This window comes from Phymastichus coffea, unplaced genomic scaffold, assembly GCF_024137745.1.
Source record: "Phymastichus coffea isolate CEN01 unplaced genomic scaffold, Cenicafe_Pcof_1.1 PCOF00030, whole genome shotgun sequence".
NCBI classification, from domain to species: domain Eukaryota; kingdom Metazoa; phylum Arthropoda; class Insecta; order Hymenoptera; family Eulophidae; genus Phymastichus; species Phymastichus coffea.
Genome location: NW_026706841.1, coordinates 1,254,415 through 1,276,653, shown reverse-complemented (window position 1 = coordinate 1,276,653; position 22,239 = coordinate 1,254,415). Strand labels below are relative to the sequence as shown.

The 22,239-nt window shown below is 35.7% G+C and overlaps 1 protein-coding gene across 4 annotated transcripts in view; it reads left to right on the top strand.

Annotated features, from left to right (window-relative positions):
- LOC131663039 (solute carrier family 35 member F3) overlaps positions 1-22,239 on the top strand; it is a 1,047,178-nt gene that overhangs the window by 173,259 nt on the left and 851,680 nt on the right. For all 4 annotated transcript variants that reach the window (XR_009301820.1, XM_058933093.1, XM_058933091.1 and 1 more), the window contains exon 3: positions 17,559-17,785. Coding sequence is in view for 3 of the 4 variants with exons in the window: in XM_058933093.1 (XP_058789076.1) it covers positions 17,559-17,785 (227 nt within the window). In the remaining variant the exon portion in view is untranslated. The remainder of the gene's footprint in view (positions 1-17,558; positions 17,786-22,239) is intronic.

Sequence of the window (22,239 nt, the reverse complement as noted above, 5' to 3'; positions counted from 1 at the left end):
GTGCCTAGTATCAGACCACTCTTACAATTAGTTATTCATTTGGCTATAAAAGGTGCTAAAGAAGACATAAAAAAGCTGGAGGAAAACGTTGAATACATGTACCATGTATTTTACTGATTACAAGATCAGTTGATTGAGCTTTACCTTTTCTAATTCCATTATTTTCCGCCCTAAGCGCCACTGGAGCTCAGGCTGGAGGAGATATTTCAATAATAAAATCTATTAGTAATGCTAATGCCGCTCAAAATGTATTGAAAGAGGCTCATAGACATAATAAAACATAGACATAATTAAACTTGGTAAAGACATTTATTTGAAACTGCATCATAAATTTCCATGGAGTTTTCATGTATATGACAATTTTGATTTAAAATTTTCCGCTCTTCCCAAACCCGCACTCAAAAATAGAGGTTCCTATTTGAAAAAACCATCTTGACCTTGAAATGACCTTCAAAATTAACTTCAAGGTCAAAACTAATGGTACCGTCAAATGGCCCCCTTTGTCCTGACCAACTTTTGTCTGAAACATTTTTTTGCAGATGTCGTGGTTTAGAATCAATTTGGGTCCATAGATTAAAATGGGTCACCCTGTATATATATATATATATATATATATATATATATATATATCCTTAATATATTATATATCAACTTACGGTAGGTGCACCTCTACCCTAACCGCGTCTTACATGTTAGAGCCTACCGCGAATTAGGCAGTGAATGCGCTAATTTACAACAACAAGGTTAATTGAGAGTTCATTAAAAGTTCAAAATGTCAACGACCAATCAGTTACCACAGTGCTCATACCTCAGAACATTCAGTTCCTGAAAAGTCATCAAAAATCGTCCTTATGAAGAAAAATATCTTGTATATTAGTGCGCTGCCTACAACAACAAAATGTACAAAATTCTAAACATTCATTCAGGTATCGCCTTCGATGAGTTTATCGCTAACTATTAAGACCACGCACATCAGCCTTATTCATTAGCATACTTCAATAATAGTGATTGTAACGAAGATACCGACCGTTCCTGCTATGGTATCTCGAGGCTGTCTGTACAAGTTATTTGGGGGGGGGGGGGGGGGATTCGGGAAGCGTGAACGTTCTCATGACTAAATGATTCACTCAGCCAACAGATCAAATACACGTAGACAAATTCGAGATGAGGAGTGAGTAAGGCGAACAGTAACAGTGACAGAGATTGAACATAAAAGGCTTTATGTAAGAAAAACAACAATACTACGATTTTCGTCGGCGCTTCGATTTTTGAAGAAGGTAGTAATGGTCCTGCTTGCAAGAGTGACTTGTTCTTCGCCCTCTCTTTGGAGAGGATGGTTGTTATTCGCAATTAACGGTTCTGCTTGTGGGAGAGACTTAACCTTCGCTATTGTTTTTTCTGGACTTTTTTCCATCGACCTGTTTTATTTTTTGCAATAATGTATACTGCTCTGCCTTTTTCAGTTTCATTTTCCATTTTGGTTCTAATCCTATAGCTTCTTGATTTTTCAACATAGCTTCTGGCCTTTTTGCAGATACATCTGGATCCTTACGCGGTCATTTATAACTTTTTCTAGTTAGCAAACAACTTGCGTCATAAATCTAGCACTCATCGATTCTTTAATCCACTGAAAAAAAGAAAAAAATCCATTATTAATTTTTATACGAATTATAATTAAATTATGTCACTTGTACTGTAATTTTCATCTGTAACAGTTGTTTCTCTCGTGACAGTATGTTACATAGGAGCATAAGTATGAAAAATATTCATAAATTACTTTTTATAATTTAATCTTAAAATTATAAATAAAAATAAATAAATACTCACAGAATTTAATACGGTAATCAAGAGTTAGTATAGTAACTCTCACGTCACAATTTTTGGTGTTGAGTTACCATACTGAAATTATAAATAATACTTTAAAATATTTAAAGTATAATTAAAATTTAATTTTCAAAAGAAGTACTTACATTTTCTCAATATGTCTAGGTTTTAATAACTCATTAGGTTTGACTGTAGAATCAATACTTCAATTTTATAAAAAATCTGATAAATTGAAATTTACTTTAAGTAAAAAGTTAATTTAACTGTTTTACAAACACCAACGCATCAAATTTCACTACTTTAGAAGGAAGGAAGGACACTCCACTCTTAGTAGTTCTAAGTTTTTCTCGAGAATGAGCATCGAAAATCCTACCAAACGCTCGCAAAATTGTCAGTTATGATTTTTCTACATATTGAATAACGCTACGCTATATACAACGAAAACATATAATATAGAATGTAATAGTTCTAATTATTGTAAATAAGAGAAGCTATGCGCGCTGCCAGGTCATAGCTACTTCTAAAAGTAGTAGAGATGCTTAACAATCATATGATATTAATATGTAAAGTTATTGACGTCTACATTGCTACGAGCTTCGACATATATTTTTAATTCGACCATTGCTACTATAACGTATAAAATCTTGTTATTATAAAAATAACATCTAAAATGATTTTGTTAAGTGAGAACTTTTAAAAAATTCATCCTGATATATGTAATGTAAAACTTATATGTACTAGTATTATGTATAATCGCGCCGCGCGTATTAATTGTACACGTTAAGCACGCGTAAGCAGTTCGGCGGCCACGTAGTAATGCGATGACGGTAGTAACACTCTCGCGTGGGATGACTGTATCGCCCACGCCTGACAAAGGCAGTCTAGCGCCAGAGCTAATCCCGAGCAAACGTATTCCGTTCAGATTTACATACAGTTTTTATTCAGTTGCTTTCGTATAGTTTTGGTCTCAGATTTCTTTTTGTCAATCAGTTTTTATTTATTGTTAAATTCACCAAATCAGTATATTCATATCCTTGCTATCAGCTATTAACGCATTATTATAAAATACACACACACACATATATATATATATATATATATATATACGTATACGGCGTACGTTCAGATCGATTACAGCATAATTACTTGTACAAGGATAATAGTTATTATAAGGACCAGCAAAATAATAAAAGGATTATATATTACTGGACGAATATTTTGACGATATATATACAATTATAACTATATAATTTCGAGGACAAACCTACTAATAATAATAATAAATAAACTTCTAACAAGTAAGTAACTCAAGGTTCATTAGTGTAAACTTATTTTCTTCTTACTTATTTTTTTTCTATAATAATAACAATATTTGGATTAATTACCATTTGGCAAATTTCCGCATATTCATTTTGTGTATAACTACATATATATATATATATACATATGTATATATGTAGACGTGTATGCGTTCGTTAAATTTTTAATTATATTGGCTTCGGTATTTTGCTTTCGCGACTCTTTCCGTTTATTATCATAAATACCGGTCGCGCCAGAGTAACGCGATCTTCTCAATTACATAGCGTTATAGCCTACGCTGACTAAGTATTTAGAAATTAAGCACGTCCCCGGATAACATGATATGCATGTGTACGGGATAAACCGTACGTCTACGAAATTTCGACAAGCTCGGTTCCAAGCTGCTAAAATTTCCGAGTATACTTTAATTCGAACTTTATAAAGAACTCCTATATACACATATATATATATTCCAGTTATTTGATTTTTTTCCATAAATATACTTATACGATTAAAATATATCTAATAATTAACTAGCGAGCGTTAAGTGAGCGGGGTCTCATGTATGCAGCAATACACCACATCGAGTTATAGTGTCGCTCGTTTGCTAGAAAGACACTAACAACATGTGTGTCTATTACGATACACATAACAAATGGTAGCAGAGCGTGGTTACTTTGCTGTTTGGCGCTCCTAATTAATTAATTATTAACGCTTAATATAAAAAAAAAATATATATATAAAAAAAAAATATTATTTACCAAATAGGGCGTATGATTATAATAATAATATATTTATACTATATTTAATATTTAAATAATTTAATTAATTTAAATTGATTTTAATTGATTAAATTAGTTATTAATTGATTTAATTAATTAAAAATTAATTATTCTAATTTAATTGATTAATTTAATTATAATATAATTTTTAATATTTAATTTTATTATTTTAAAATTTTATTATATACTCACTATACCGTCTCCGAAATAAGAAGATAATATTATGCGATTAGCGTAGAAGTCAGGAATAAGACTGACACATTAGCGTTACTTAATAAAACGAAATGGACCCTGCGGCGGTAGCAGCAGCGCAACAGCAGGCGCAAGAACAGCAACAAGCAACTCTAGTTATGCTGCAATCGGCATCAGCGAGTTTTGCTCTACAAAACTCCTTGTTAGGAATCCCGGAGTTCGACGGAAAGAATCTCCCATTAAAAGATTTTATTCAGGATATAAAAAATGGATCTGCCACAGTACCTGTCGCCCAAAGACCGAATTATGTAAAGGCCGTTATAGCAAAATTAAGGGGACCGGCTAGGGACTGTTTGTATGGAAAAACCGTTAATACTGCGGAAGAATTAACGAAAGCTTTAAAGGAAAGATTTGCACCGTGTAAGGATTTTGCTTATTACGATGCAAGACTACATGCGTTAAGAATGAAACAGGGCGATACTGTCGGAGATTTCCATGACCGAATTAATATATTGTTGAATTGTGCAGAACACGCACTAAAAGACGAACTGGGAGCACAATTTAACGAGATTATGTTGACACCATTGAAGTCAGCCGTAGTAAAAATATTTGTAAACGGTCTACCTAAAGAAATAGGGGACTTAGTGGATGTCAAATGCCCTACTTGTTTGAGCGATGCTTATAAAGAAGCCTTGAGAATTGAGGCTCGAAATAATATGAAACCTAAATTTGATGCTAACAAGTGGACTGGTTTCAACAAAAATTTGGACGTTGCTTACGTGCAAGAGCAGGGATTGGAATCAGAAGAACAGTTGCCCATTGAATTCGAAGAATTGCCCGCTGAATTTCAACAACTCTACATCCAAAAGAACCAGTACCAACAGAGGCAATTTCAACAAAATCCAGAGAACGGTAATAACTATCAAAGCAATAATAATCAGTACTTCAATAACGGAGGCTACTCTGGAAGTAACTCTCAGCATAATAGATTTCAAGGACAGAGGCAATATCAGCCTAGGACTGGGAATTGGAGTCCGAGATTCCAAAACTCGCAAGGCCGCTCGTATGAACAAAATAACGGAAGACTATACAATCCGGATACAGACACTTATCTGTATCCTACAGGGAGACGGTATGGCACGATTAGTTATGATCAACCGAGACTTGGATCGCCCCAAGGACAAAACGGCCAGTTGAAACAAATTGGACAATACCAACGAGAATTAAGACCGAATCCGCCGTATAACCAACCGACGAATGCTGAGCCTTTAAACTCGCAAACGGCTCGTCCCGACATCAAGGTGACGAGCCTCGCAAAACCGACACAAACAATGATCGAGGAAGCCAAGGCAGTTCTGGCACAACTGGCAGACCAGCCGAGTCAGAAAGAGGGAATGCCACCGGCACCTGTAATGACAGTATTACAGAAACCCCTGGCTACCAGTATGGAGGACCAGGCGTCTGCATTGCCGCGAATCGGGGATCTGGCGATGGAGATTGTGAGATCCATGAGCCGACGAGAGTAAGGTTCTGTATACCTGAAACTAATCAAAAATGGACAGTATTTATGGTAGACAATGGCGCTTCAGTAAATATAATTAAATTTAAGACTCTGAGGTGGACAACGACTTTTAATCCGAGGGAAGCTACTTCGCTTAGTGGCATTACAGCTCATACAGTACCAACGTTGGGGACTGTTATGCTAAGCATAAATGGACGAAGTACTAAATTTCATATTGTTTGGGACAATTTTCCAATACAAGAAGACGGAATGTTGGGAAGAGCATTTCTGAAAACTACAAGGGCTGTGATATCTTATCACAACGATGCCTTAATGTTAAACAGCGATGTGATGAACCCAGTGCCGTTTCTGCCAGAGAATGTTCCAATAAACAATCTACGTAACGATCTTATCGCTATGTACCCCATCAAGTACCAAGAAATGCTGAAAGAAGGTAAAATACCTCCTTATGAAGGGGAGATCGATTCTTCTGAAATTAATGTAAATGATGTGAACATCAACCATAGCAAGGTAAAATATAAGATACCTGCAAGGTCGCGCCAAGTTATCCAAATAAACCTGGTACAGACAAATCTAGTGGAAGGTTATCTCCCCCGAATCAACGTAGGAGACGATCGAGTATACATGGGACAAGGAGTAGTAACAAACCAAAATGGAACTTGTAAAATTATGGCTGTTAATACTCATTTTGATAAAGACGTGACAATAGAAGTGGACCCGAGGATCATACTGCCATTCGAGCATATAAATCCCGAGGGTAGTTCGCCTTCGGAAAGTGAAAGCGAATGCACTACTCCACGGAATGCTGAAATACAACTCAAACAAAAATATAAGAGGCTACTTAAACTATTGAGAACAGGACATTTGGCACCAAACGAATACAGAAGTATTAAACGCTTGATAAAACAATACCCAAATGTATTTTTACTGCCAGGTGAGCCGTTACCATGTACAAGTATTATTGAACATGAAATTCATCTGGAAAACAATGTACCCATTAACACTAAACAATATCGACACCCACCGGCTCATAAGCAGTTTATAGAAGAACATATTACGAAACGACTTAAGGATGGAATTATAGAGGAGTCAAATTCCCCTTATAATTCTCCTTTATGGATTGTACCGAAGAAAGCTGGAAGCGATGGCAAACCACGTTGGCGAATTGTGATAGACTTCCGTGAATTGAACAGTAGAACTATTGGAGACGCTTATCCTCTCCCTAATATCGCAGATATTTTAGACCAGCTAGGAGGCTGTACCTATTTTTCAACATTCGATCTTGCAAATGGCTTCCAACAAATTCCTTTGAAAGCCGAGGACAAAGCTAAAACTGCATTTTCTACTTTACGTGGACATTTTCAGTATATACGTATGCCCGAGGGTTTGGTGAACGCCCCGGCTACGTTTCAACGAATGATGGACCATTTACTAAGAGGATTGCTAAACGTCGAGATGCTAGTTTATCTCGATGATATAATAGTTTATGCAAAGGACTTGGATGATCACGAGAGAAAGGTCAGAAAACTATTCGAAAGATTGTCTAATGCAGGACTGGTCCTACAGCCGGACAAGGTAGAATTCTTGCGTAGAGAAGTCAAATTCCTAGGACATATAATTAGCAAACGAGGCGTGGAACCGGACCCAAAACTGGTCTCTGCGGTCATGGACTTTCCACGTCCAACCGGTGTAAAAAGTATCCGATCCTTTTTGGGACTATCAGGCTACTATCGACGTTTTATTAAAGATTACTCGAAAATAGCGAAACCACTGAGTGACCTAACTAAAAAGGACAGAGAATACGAATGCGGGCCCGAACAAGAAGAAGCTTTCAATACACTAAAAGAACTCCTATGTAAAGCTCCCATACTGAAATTCCCCGATTTCGAGAAACCTTTCACTTTGACTACCGATGCTTCGGACTATGCTGTAGGGGCTATCCTATCGCAGGAAGTAGATGGTGTGGAGCGCCCGGTGGCATATCTATCGAGATTATTAAACAAATCAGAAAGAAATTATACGACGACAGAAAAGGAATGCATTTCGTGTTTATATGCCATGAATCAATTCCGCCCATACCTGATGTGCAAGAAATTCACCCTAATAGCCGACCACGAGCCATTGAATTATATGCACAACCGTAAAGACCCGGGACAAAGATTGATGAGGTGGATGTTCAAGTTCACCGATTTTCAATACACCTTCAAATTTAAACCCGGTAAATTGAACTGCAATGCCGATTCACTTTCCCGCAACCCAGTGGACCTGAACGAGTATTTAAAAGAGAAAGAAAAGTGCGAACAGGATCTCAATGACAATATACCTAATATACAGGTAATGATGTTCAAGAAGTGGAAAGACAAATCAAAAGAACAAGAGGCCGCTAAAGAAAAGTTAGAGGAAGAAAAGAAAAGAATGCGCAAACGAGCAAACTCGATTGCTGGCGAACCTAGACCGATAGGTAGACCTTTAGGCTCTAAAACCAACAAACAAAAGCCAGAGTTGGAACATAGTGTGATAGCTGGGAGAACGAGGAGTAAGAATCCTGCTCCACTGACGACTGCCTCCGACCCACAGCCTAGTACATCCGGTCAAAGGTCAAAGGCAGGGACTAAATTGCCTACGGATAAAAGGAATCCTACGACACGAGCTTCGGGAACTAGACCGAAGATACCGCAAGGTCAAAATTCGAGTAATGCCTCGACTAACCGAGAAAGCGGAATTAGGACTGACATTTCCCGGAGGCCGCTGGTGAGGAAAGATACGCCTCCAACGACGCCTGAAATAAAAAAACATCCGAGAGTCCAAGAAATCCAGAGTCAGGTTGACACCGCAGGATCTTATGAGTCTCTAACGGACGAATCTAGTGTAGAAACCGATAGGATCGCTACTAAAAACCCGACATTTTTTCAGAGATCTATGATGTCGTCGACGGGTATAGACGAAACAGACGTTAACACACGCAAACAAGGGAGTTCTGAAAGCGAACCCCCGATTCCAGATTTTACTCGTACTGGATTAAGGGAACAGGAGAAAACCGAAAGGTTAGAAGATTCAGCTCAAAATATACAAGACAAAACATTAGTTGAAAATACTGAATCGAGTACACAACAAACGTCGCAATCTGACGAAAGTGATGGATCGTTGGATATTGAAGTGACCGGCCCTCAAACGAGTAATAACACTGACAGTACTAATGACGACGACGTCTTTGACAATAAACACAATTCTACCGAAAAGGAATTCGTGACCAACCTAACTCAAAATAAACTTGCAGAATCGTGTGCTAGGTTCGAGGAGAGTTTGAGACGACATCGTAGTGCCGAAGACGTGACGTTTTATTGGGACAATAGAGATTTAGAACCGTACGAAATTAGCCACTTCTCTGATGGGGACGAAGTAGATCCTGAATTACAGAATGTGCTAGGAGAAATGGATCCATACAGTGACGAAAACTCGGACGAAGAAATGGAAAGAAGAATAAAAAAATTGGTGGAATTGTCGCAACATGCTGTGGAATCCGAAATAGAACAAAGAAATTCTGAACCTCAGAGCGATACAATAACATCAGACAACGACTCTGTTCATATCAGTGAACGTGAAAAATCTAACGAAAGGGATGAGCTAATCCCTTTGCAGAGACGAGAACTATCGGTGACACCTAATGTGAAAATTGGTGAACCTAAAAGCCGAAGTACCCCATTAAATAAGGGACAAACGGGTATTAAATTTAAGGGACTCGAAGAAATACCGGAAGAAAAGGAAAGTGTAAATACCGAGACTACACAATCCCCGGTCGAATTGAATTTTTCGAAGGCTCCCATAGATGATGACTTCTTTTTCATCCTGCCTAACGCAAAGGGACCCATAAGTCAGTATAAAAGATCTAGTGATTATAAAAATCCTAGTTCCTCAAATACAGAAGATAGCGAAACCCTTTTGGGTCCTGGGTATTTCGTTTTGCAAAATAATGTGAGAAACTCTCAACAATGCTTAACTTACCAGAGAGACAACATAGTACGTCTGATTTCACGGGATTGTGATAATACTACGGCAATAGCCAGATTATTAAGCGAGATAGGCGCTATTGACCTACGTAATATGAAAAATAAAAAACCTAAGATTGGACAAATTTTGACGACAAATTATAAAAAACATAAGATATACTCCGTAGTGGTAAAGGACAAATATTATAACTCAACGAGCGTAGAAACTATTAAGGTCGGATTGGCTAATTTAAAGAAGCTCTTAATTCGTGATAAGGTTAATAGCTTCCGTATATCTAGGAAAGGTGATTACGCAGATGATTTGGGACCAGGTTTGTTAATGGAACTATTGATCGGAGCCTTTGAAGGTAGTCCGATAACGGTTACCGTATGTTACGGGAAAACGACTTTGCCTCCCAAAGAAGAGAGAACAAATATCATTAAAACGTTACATGATAGTTTAATAGGAGGTCATAAGGGAGTAAACCAAACTTATCAGAAAATAAGGGCCCGATATTACTGGCAGGGCATGAGAAATGATGTACTGGACTATGTTAGGAAATGTCCGAAATGTCTAGAAAAGAAAATAGACAGACATAAAACCCATGAACCGATGATTGTCACCGATACTCCTATAGAAGCTTTTGACAAGGTCTCAATAGACACGGTAGGCAAGCTGAGGACGACACCTCGTGGTAATTGTCATTTATTGACAATGCAATGCCACCTAACGAAATACGTAATCATTGTACCCATAAAGGATTTAAAGGCGACTACTATAGCCGACGCGCTCGCTAGACATCTGATATGTCAATTCGGAGCCCCTAGGGCTATTCTCTCATATCGAGGGACGAGCTTCTTGTCGGATATAGTTGAATCTTTGTTACACCTCTTTAAAGTAAATCACCTTACTACGTCCGCATATAGGCCTCAAACGAACGGGTCATTGGAACGTAGCCATGCCCCTCTTATGGACTTTATGAGGACTCATTCAGAAAACTTCGATGATTGGGACAGGTTGGTTCCATTCGCAGTCTTTACTTATAATACCAGCGTTCATGCTGCAACGGGCTATACGCCTCATGAACTTGTATACGGTCGAATAGCTCGATTCCCAATGATGATACCGCGAGAAGAAAAACTGGGTACTTATAATCAGTACTTAATAGACCTCGTTAATAGATTATCGGAATTAAAAATTAGCTGCCGGTACGAACCAAATAACTGCGAAAGTACGATCTAAAAAACGATATGACAGTAAAATAAACATGTTTAAGGGTAAGAAAGACGATTATGCCTGGGTCTTAAACGAGCCCCGCGTAGGCAAGGCAGATAGTTACTATAAGAACCCTCTTAAAATTATTGAAATACTAGGACACAAAAATGTTATTTTGGAATTGCCAAATGGTAAAAGAATTAGAAAGCATGTAGACAAGCTTAAATTAAAACTATAGTATATATATTTTGTTTTAATTTTATTATGTATTTATTAATCACTATTAGTCGCACTATTATACATGTTGAAATTCCTTTTTTCTCTTCTTTTTGCTCCTATTTAATTTTTCTTTCTTTTCCCCTTCTATGACGAATCTGTATTTTTGTTTTCGTTCTTTACATGTGATTACATATATTTTCAGGACTATCCTACTATATTTTTTTTCCCCTCTTTTGCACTAACCGATATGTGTATTCAATTCTATCTACTGTCGTTGCTATTTCTACCTTTCTTATGGACAAAAGGACAGGAAACATATACAATAGAAAAATTAGACAATAATCCTGGACTGTACTATGAACAATTGAGTCAGATTAAAATGAAAAGAGCTGATTGGAAAGTTTATATAGCTCTCGATATAGCTTATTTAGTAACACAGTCGCGACAATCGGTAGATTTCCGCTCATTTTATGACAAATGTGTTATTCATCTACACATGGCGACCTGTGCCAATACGTTGGGAGAACAAGTACTGGACCTAAAAATGAAAACTTTAAATAGTTTGCACGAAGACGTCATTTATGCTTCTAAAACAATGGACGGTGTTGCTCCGCCCAAAATAAGGAGCCCACATAGTATAAGAACTAAACGTCTAACGCCTTTTGGAGGCATTGGTACGCTTAGCCATAGCTTATTTGGACTAGTAACAGAAGACGAAACTAATGAGATAAATAAAAACATAGATCGGCTATTTGCAGACCAGAAAACTATGGCGAACCTAGTAGAAAAGAAAACTCATGTAATATTAACCGGCATGGACAAATTATATACTATGATGGACAAACATAGCGAGATTATAACACGCCTAGAATCGCAAGTTACGGATGTACTAAATAAAGTAGAGGACGACCGAAAGCAATGGGACTACATTATGCTCTTGTATTCTTACGGAAGAGCACTAGAGGCGCGTTTAGATCATTGTATTGATGAATCCAGGAGACTATTGGACATATTACATAATGTCAGAGAGGGTAGAATACACCCTGACCTGCTTACCGCTGACGTACTACACCAAATAACCTCTGATATCAAACACGCATATCATGACTTGGATTTTCCGATACCTTCAGAATATTTAAGAATAGAAGAGATTGTAAAAATTTCTAAAGTAGATGCAATTCACAAATCAGGACGGACATTCATAGTTTTGCATCTGCCCTTAGTGGACAGAAACTCATATAACCTTTACAGGTTGCATTCCATATTAGTCCCGCAATCATACACGCCTACAGGAAATTCAGCCTATATAAGATACAAATACCCATATCTGGCCCTGAACAATGACCTAAAACAATATATGCGTTTGGATTATACCAATCTAAAAAAATGTATAAGTACACATTATGCATTTATTTGCCCGACCAAGGCGCCGCTACTGGACATTAACCTCAACCAGGATTGTGAAGTCCGAATGCTATTACAACCGTCGCAAAAGGAAATCTATAATTGTGACTTAGTAATTAGGACACAACGAACGACGCAGTGGAATTACATCGAATCTGACGGATCCTGGTTGTTTTCAGCGATAAAACCCGACAACTTACGTATCAGTTGTCCGGGTCATAAAGATGAACCTGTCCGTATGGAGGGCATTGGTATTATTAGATTAGCGCCAGGGTGTATAGGACACACAACTGACGCAACGTTAATGACCGAAATAGATAGAAGTGCTACAGAGCAATATATCTACAAACCGGACCTCACCCTCAATGTATCCTTCCTTTACCCTATACTAAATGAATCCCCCGATAATCTCCAAATAACATCACCTAAACGACAAGAAACGATAAAATGGGCACCTCAATTGGTCGGCTGGAAAAATAAAGAAAGAACACTAACCGAAATAATGGACAAAATGGAAATAGTAGGCGAGCATAAACGAGTTACATCCTATCATTCGAATCTAATCTACGGAGGGTTGGGAGTGAATGGAGTTATATTCTTAACTACTACACTCTTGCTAACTTATAAATGTTGGAAAACAAAGAAATGGGAAACGTGTACTAACTATACTAAGAAAACTAACGAATTGGACATAAAACAGAACCCTGCTACTGTGATTACCTTCACCAATACGCCAGAAACAACTAACGTCACTCGACATAATCTTACTAATATGTTACCCGACCCCGAAATTCCCTTTCCCTTAACCAACCAAGAGATGAAATCGGGACTTCCGAAACAAAGCCCTGTAACAACCTAAACTACTGACTAACACAATTGGGACCATTAGTACCGGACTTTATCTCGAGTATGGAAACAGTATGGACGGACCCGTATATTTTTTTTTAGCCCTAGCTTTCTTCTTGGACATAATGAATATTCAGCTTGCTTCGAGTATTGAAGATCCGAGAGGCATTAGATTCTTGTATTCGACCGACATAAAATTGAGCGACTTACTCATAAAATTGGAATCTGTAGGGACGATTATTGAATTCCACTCCATAGAAAGCACATCAGGACCGGATACGAAATTGGCACTGTGCCGATACCAAGACACCAAACAGGCTGAAAAGGCTAGAAAGCTGGCGCAAGGCATTACCGGAACCTCCCGAAAGGAAGCCGTATATTCAGCTGACTTAAGATCTCGAATATACAAAAGTATAATAATAAAACCAAAGACACCCGTTAATAAAAAAAGATTATTTTGTAGACTACCTTGGACGGTCCCGGAACAAAACAGGGAAATTGAATTTTTCGAACATTTTGCCGAATTTGGACGACTACTATATCATAGAGTAGTAAGGGACCATAGAGGACGACTTTCATTGGGGTATGTACAATACCGTGATGAGAAGGATGCAACCAGAGCTTTACAACTCAGTAACCCTGAGTATGGTGCGCAATACGCTAAAGACCGTGAACAAGAAGCGAAGCGAACCATATTATGCTGGTTATGTGACGATTATATCGATGCAAAACGAGAAGATGAACACTTCTATACTTGCAAGTGGCAATACCAGAGGACATTGCGGTTGAGCAAAAATAATTCTGCATTTAACAACGAACGACGTGAAGTTAGCAAAAAACGGCGTACATCAAACTCACTCGAACGACTGTCGGAGAAACCTAGATACATGCCAAATCTATTGGTACAAATAACAAACACCGGAGCCGCCGGCTCCTCTAATACACTAACCGAATCACGAATAGGACATGGAATGGACGTTACAGAAATATACAGGAAGAAACCAAATCCAGAATATGACCGTCCACAAAGAACGGTCATCGAACAAGACTTGGAAATGACTGACGGAGAAATCGAGACTGAGGTCAACTCGGAAGATGAAAAATACTTAGAAGATACAGCTGCGTCATAAGAAAAATATTTTTTTTTATTTTTTTTATTTTTTTACTCCTCTCTTACATGAACTATTTTATATATGCAATTTTATATAGCTTCGTAATGTTACGAACATCTTCCTTTATCAAAACCTGCATTATTTTACCTTAAATTTTAGTATGTAAAATGGGTAAAAGGACAATAATCATATAATCGGACTTCACAGACTGTCTTTATCACTCACAACTTCATTCATTCATATACTCTCTTTAAAACTCTTACTAATGTCTCCCTTGTATATCCTTATCCTACTATTATTTTCTTATAAATGGACATAATCTTACAGGATATAATTATGTCAACGCCCAATAGGATGAACGCCTTAATAAAAGGGGTCACAGTAGCACCCTACCATCAAGAAGAAAACACCTTAGTGATTACTTTCCCTTGGACTACCGCGGAATCTGATGTAGTCCAAAACCTTCTAACTTATGGGCCTATCGAACAACTGCATCAATTAGAGTCTCGACTGGATGGACGCAAGTCCCTACGTTTACGCTACTGCGCCCACGCGGACTATCATTCGGCCTTAAACAACTACCTGAATGATAGTATCCAGTCCTTAAATCCCAACTCTTCCAGAGTTGTGATCAGAGAAAACGAATTTGGACATCGGGTATTCCTCCGAATCCCGATGTACTGTTCGCGGGAACAAGTATTCAAAGACTTGGCACTCTGTGGGACTCTGGACTATATGTATTTCACACCTATCACGACATATGGTTCGCACTTCCATTTGACTTGCAGTGTGCGATTTGTGTCCAAAGGTTCTGCTGCTGAGGCTGTCCGACTATACCATAGGGTATATGGGGCCAAATTGAACGAACTGGAGAGAATTGTACCCCTATCTCTACACAACAAGAATAAGCATGTCTTTCATGCACAATGCAAAGACATTGTCATGAAGAGAGATTTCGAAGCCCATAAAAACCTATGCAACAAGCAAATAGGTAAAGATTGGAAGAAACACTGGCTATGTGACAAGTCCTTCGAAAAACGTAGCTTCCACCTCCACTTACGACAATGTCAATATGAGGACTGGGTGGAACCGGAATAGTCCGAAGAATCCGTGGGATAAAACTTAGTATTCACCACCATCCTAGAAGACATGTTGGACGAGTTGGCAGCGATGCCCACAAACGCTACCAACCTTTAACCTCACCAATCCTTAGAAACCTTTTTTTTTTTCCCTCTTCTTTTCTCCTACTTTTATAAAAAAAAATATATAATAATAAATAATGATATAACACGAATAGTAACCATTTTAATAGTACATATATTACCCTTTTTCGTCATCCTTAATCATTCATGTTTACTCATTCTCATTGGACATATAATTCCCGAGGACGGTAATCATTCTAAGGGGGGGAGGATGTTAAGTGAGAACTTTTAAAAAATTCATCCTGATATATGTAATGTAAAACTTATATGTACTAGTATTATGTATAATCGCGCCGCGCGTATTAATTGTACACGTTAAGCACGCGTAAGCAGTTCGGCGGCCACGTAGTAATGCGATGACGGTAGTAACACTCTCGCGTGGGATGACTGTATCGCCCACGCCTGACAAAGGCAGTCTAGCGCCAGAGCTAATCCCGAGCAAACGTATTCCGTTCAGATTTACATACAGTTTTTATTCAGTTGCTTTCGTATAGTTTTGGTCTCAGATTTCTTTTTGTCAATCAGTTTTTATTTATTGTTAAATTCACCAAATCAGTATATTCATATCCTTGCTATCAGCTATTAACGCATTATTATAAAATACACACACACATATATATATATATATATATATATATATATATATATATATATATATATATATATACGGCGTACGTTCAGATCGATTACAGCATAATTACTTGTACAAGGATAACAGTTATTATAAGGACCAGCAAAATAATAAAAGGATTATATATTACTGGACGAATATTTTGACGATATATATAAAATTATAACTATATAATTTCGAGGACAAACCTACTAATAATAATAATAAATAAACTTCTAACAAGTAAGTAACTCAAGGTTCATTAGTGTAAACTTATTTTCTTCTTACTTATTTTTTTTCTATAATAATAACAATATTTGGATTAATTACCATTTGGCAAATTTCCGCATATTCATTTTGTGTATAACTACATATATATATATATACATATGTATATATGTAGACGTGTATGCGTTCGTTAAATTTTTAATTATATTGGCTTCGGTATTTTGCTTTCGCGACTCTTTCCGTTTATTATCATAAATACCGGTCGCGCCAGAGTAACGCGATCTTCTCAATTACATAGCGTTATAGCCTACGCTGACTAAGTATTTAGAAATTAAGCACGTCCCCGGATAACATGATATGCATGTGTACGGGATAAACCGTACGTCTACGAAATTTCGACAAGCTCGGTTCCAAGCTGCTAAAATTTCCGAGTATACTTTAATTCGAACTTTATAAAGAACCCCTATATACACATATATATATATATTCCAGTTATTTGATTTTTTTCCATAAATATACTTATACGATTAAAATATATCTAATAATTAACTAGCGAGCGTTAAGTGAGCGGGGTCTCATGTATGCAGCAATACACCACATCGAGTTATAGTGTCGCTCGTTTGCTAGAAAGACACTAACAACATGTGTGTCTATTACGATACACATAACAGATTTCATTAATCACCCTGAAACCTACTGTGATACGCATCTGTAATAGACATAGTTAACTTAAGATAAGAGGGGGGGCGGTAAGCATAGCCTCTCTCTTTCCCTCTTAGATTTTATAAGATTTAAGCAAGTATAGCCCTCTTCCTCCACGGAGAGAGAACTACAATATCTCCTTTATGAAAGAGAATAAGAGAATGATCCCAAGCCACGCTGTGACTGAGCGTGAGAGATGTAATGTGTAGAGTAATATGTAGATATATAAAAAAAATTTTCTAGCGTACACAAAACAATTTGTTTATTTCAATTATGACCTATTCAGCATTTAATAACCTAATTTTTTTTCAAATATTTTTTTTTATTTTACTGATTATTCGTGAAAAGCCGTATAAAATATTTTATAAAAATATGTATAATAATTGGTTCCAAAACTAATTGATTTATTTACAGATAATCTACGTCAAAAATTTTTTCCTCCAGAAATCAATGAATGTACAACCTCTAAAAGTATAGAATTAAGTGGAACAGGAAATATCATTATCACTAATGGCAACAGTAATCAATCGATTGTACAAAATCAATTAAATAATCAATTAGTAAATTCAGATTCAACGTATCGTTATCATAGATCTTTTTCAACTCTTTGTGAGTCTTGTTGCACTGCATCAGCGAAAAAGGTAATATTAGAAATTTTAACGTCATGTATTGAATTAGGGAATATGTTAATTTATAATAATTAGGATCAAGAATGAGTAGCCTATAACATTGTAAGACTAAAAAGAAAAAAGGTATTTCTGTGGCATAATACTAGTACTGAGTTTGAAATTGCTATAACATTATAACATAGAGATAAGCTCAGAGTTTTAAAAATTCTAAGGAGGTATAGATATGTGTAAGTGATTGAAGATATGAGTTAATTATAGATTAATTAGATATTGATTATTTATGAACTATTCAACAAAGACCTTATATAGCCGGCACACAAACTTCTGTCACATATGGGGTAAAGCCATTTATATCAAACCACTTAAAAAATCACAAGAGGCAAGATCAACCAAAAGAAAGAATAATTGACTATCTCGTCGATCTTCTAACTAATTCACTCAATTCTCAATTCTAGTTGATAGTTAATGTTATCTATTCCTCCTATATTTTTATTATAATCAACAGGACAAGAAAGGTTCAAAATATTTTCTTCAATTGCGTAATGCTGTTTTCCAGTTTCTGAGTAACCAAATTTATGTTCGGTGGTAATTACATATAAATAGATAAACTAGAGAGACCATAGGTCAGAGAAGCCTCAGAGCAATGAGGGCCTCAGATCAGTGATCTGAAGTGCATAAGCTATCACATCAGCACTCTTAAATCACAAGCAAGAGCCCCTCTTCCCCTATCTGAAATGCATTTTAAATACATATTAAAATTTATTTATGTATATTTATTTATGTATTATATATATATACACTCATATATAGACTCATATGCATATATAGTATATATGAATCACTCTTTCTTAAGAAATGACCCCCTACAAGCCAAAAATTATTTTGTTTATCAAACTTTTATAGGTGGTCCATCGAAAGATCTTGAAGTCTACTTTTGAAATTCGAGTGGCCTTATTCCCGAAACTTCACATCTGATCAAATATGGCTGCCAAAACCACGTGACTCTACTTTTTTGTTTATTAAATTGATAAATAAATTACTCTACACTCATAAGTACTCAAAGCTGTAAATAAATTCACGAAAGTTGACTGGAAAAATATACTCTTTTCATTAAGAAGTGCGTAATACGTAATATTTCTCTTAAATCAGCTACTGATATAGAAAATATTAAAATACTTAATGAACTTTTAACTGAAGCCATTAATTAATATTGCATTACTATAAATAGCAATTAAAAACTTCAAAATGAAATCACTTCCAATATAATAGCACAAAATATTAAAGAAAAGAGATTACTATTTCAGACTTTCGAATTTATTCGGTGACACGTGTACTTTTTGAGTAATATGCTCGTTATATACGTAAAGACGAGAGGATAACGGCCAGACAAAGTTCGTCTGGAGGTGAAGCCAATACCTTGTGAAGTACTTGCCCCCAACATCATCGCAAAAAAGAATCACGAGGTACTCTGCAACAACGTTGCTTCACCTGTAACCACCGTTCACCAGCCAGAACAGCAATGAATGTCAGGTAGAATGTTCTTTATCTTGCGACTTTTCTCTCTCTTTTTTTATAGCAGACTCGCGGACGAGCTAGATTAATATTTATGAGTTGGTGTTTCGAAAATTTGCAGTTTTTAGTTTCTAGAATTTAATTGTAAGATTTACATTGATTTAGTTAAGTTAGTTTTATGTACAAATGAATTAAATGAAGTTTAATGATTTAAAGTTATCTAATTATTATTTATTATAAAATGAATTTCTCTGCACTAAATAGAGTGACAAACGAGTCTTTTCTGCTTAAGGAAACTGATTTAGATAACACAGGCACACAAAAAAAACCAAGTCTCTGATATTTGAACGCGACACATATATTTCCATGTAATTTGATCCGCTGATTATGAATCCGCGGTCCAATTGACCCCATGACGTCTGGGTCAAGGGCATTTGAAGGTCAAAATTGAACACACACATTTGAGTTGAAAAAAATGACTAATCTTTATGTTTTTTGGGTCGCTGAATAATAATTCGAGGTCGGTTTGACCTCAAGTAGTAAAGGTCAAGGTCATTTGAAGGTCAAACGTGTTTATTTTAGAAATAATGCATTTTTGACTGCAGATTCTGAAAGAACGAAAAATTTTACGTCCAAAACTGTATTTTTTTAATTTTTTTAATATGATCCGAAGGTCATTTCAAGGTCATTATAAGTGGTGATGTGGAGAATCAATTTAATCACTGCAAAAATACGAAAATATGATTTCCTTTACCTAAACTATTGCGGTAATATATTTTGGTGATCGTTGAACCAGAATACAAGGTTCGTCTGTCTCCTCAAGGACAAGATAAAGGTCGCCCCATCAAGATAAAAAAAGAACTAAATCTCTGCAGAACTATAAATATGAGACTTAGCTATTGTTTTTTCTTCTATAACGCTTTCTTTTACTTTCGAAGGATCTGTGTAGCGGATTTCTAATTCTTTTTGCGCTCTCGTCATCTTCTTCATCATCTGACACTCGATCTCTCTTCAGTAACCAACAGTAGTCCGCCAACATATTTACGTCCCATTTCCCTTGCCATTTAGTTTCAGCCTCTTTCAGATCTTGATGGAACCGTTCCCCTTATTCTTCGCTGTAATCTCCCAAGTTATCAGGGAAATAGCTAAGATGAGCATCCATGAAATGAACTTTGTGACTCATCAAACATCCCAAACACTTATAGTTTCTTATCATATTTGCTACAATAGTTTTGTAGTCATCGCTTTTGTTATTTCCCAAAAAGTTCTGACAAACATCTCGGAAACTGAGCCATGCAGCTTTCTCTAAGTCATTTATGGTATCAATGAATTTTTCATCGTTAAACATTTTACGGATTTGAGGTCCATCGAATATCCCTTCCTTCAATTTCGCTTCACTTAATCGAGGGAATCGCTCCACTAAGTACTTAAAACATTTTTCACCTTTATCCAACGCTTTGACAAACTGTTTCATCAGCCCAAGTTTTATGTGAAGAGGCGCACAGAGCGGTATTGCCGAGCGCTGTGTTCGTTTTCAATAGTCTCTTGGTAGGATAAAGATAACGAAACGCTGGATATCTCAAATTAAAGATAAAAGGGCCTAGAATAACGGGGACGAAGTCCCATGTGATTATTTTTTACTGAAGAATGCAAAAAGACCAATAAAAAATTTTTGAAAAAAAAAAAATTTTTTTTATATTATACATCACAAACAAAGAATGAAAATTTTTTATTTTATTAATTATACTCATTTTTTTCATTCTTATGAAATTTAAAGATAAATTTATTTATAAATCAAAGCTTAATTTATTATAACTGGCCAAAAATACTATTAAAATCAGATTTTGTTAAACTGATTTGTCACAAAATATTTAATTAATAGTAATGCAAACAACAAGTATAAAGATTATGTTTCTTCATCCATACCAATTTCAGTAACGTTATGTTACTATCTTATACACTGGTTATTTACAAAAATAAATGCATTTAAATTAATGTTTATTATATTTAGTACAGTAAACGATCTCAAAAACTCTCTTATTTTTTAAAAAACGCGTATACTCTCCTTGAAATTTTTTTATTAAATTCAAAGACAGATCCAGTTATAAAAGCAGCTCCTATTTTCATTTACTTTACATTTACTAATATGTCATTTAATTAATATATATTGGCAATGTGTTTTCCAATCTTATGCATAATATATCATCTTTTAGTTTAGTTTAATTCACTATAAATCAATTTTTAAAACTAAACATATAAAATATGTTAATTCTATTTATAGTTACACTTTTTTCTGTATATTAAAACATGTAACAATTATTTTTATCTTTCGCAAATTTAAAAAAAAAATTTAGTGTACTTTAATTGTTATGGTTTACTTACATATTATTATTTAAAGAAAAAATTTCAAAATAGCTGTGGTTTACTTACATATTGTTATTTTAAAAAAAAAAATTTTAAAAATAGCTAATGATGCTTTTAAATACTGCAGTATACCCATTAGAGGTCGAATAACAGCTCCACTTTGAACAGTCGAAACTTTAAAAAAATAACATTTAAACTGCATCTTGCTGTGAGAAAGTGAGTAATATTGCTAGGCAGAACAGAGTGGAGCTCCACAAATAGTGAAGCATGTAAAGACTTACTCTGATAACGCTGCATTATTTATAATTTAATACAGCATAATTTATAAAAAAGAAGTATATTAGCATAAACCAAAGTTAGTGTAAATATAGTCCTCGATTGTAAAATCAAAGTAAGTTAAATAAACATTCTTTAAATTTTGTTTTCAATACAGGCTTGTCCTCTTTATTTATTAATTTTGTTTTATTATAACAATGATAAGTTTATCTACTTGATTGCGTATAAATTTCTTGAATATTTTCATAAAATTATATTATATTTTTCGAACAAATTTAATTATTTATAAGTAAATAAGCTAATAACAAAGGTGG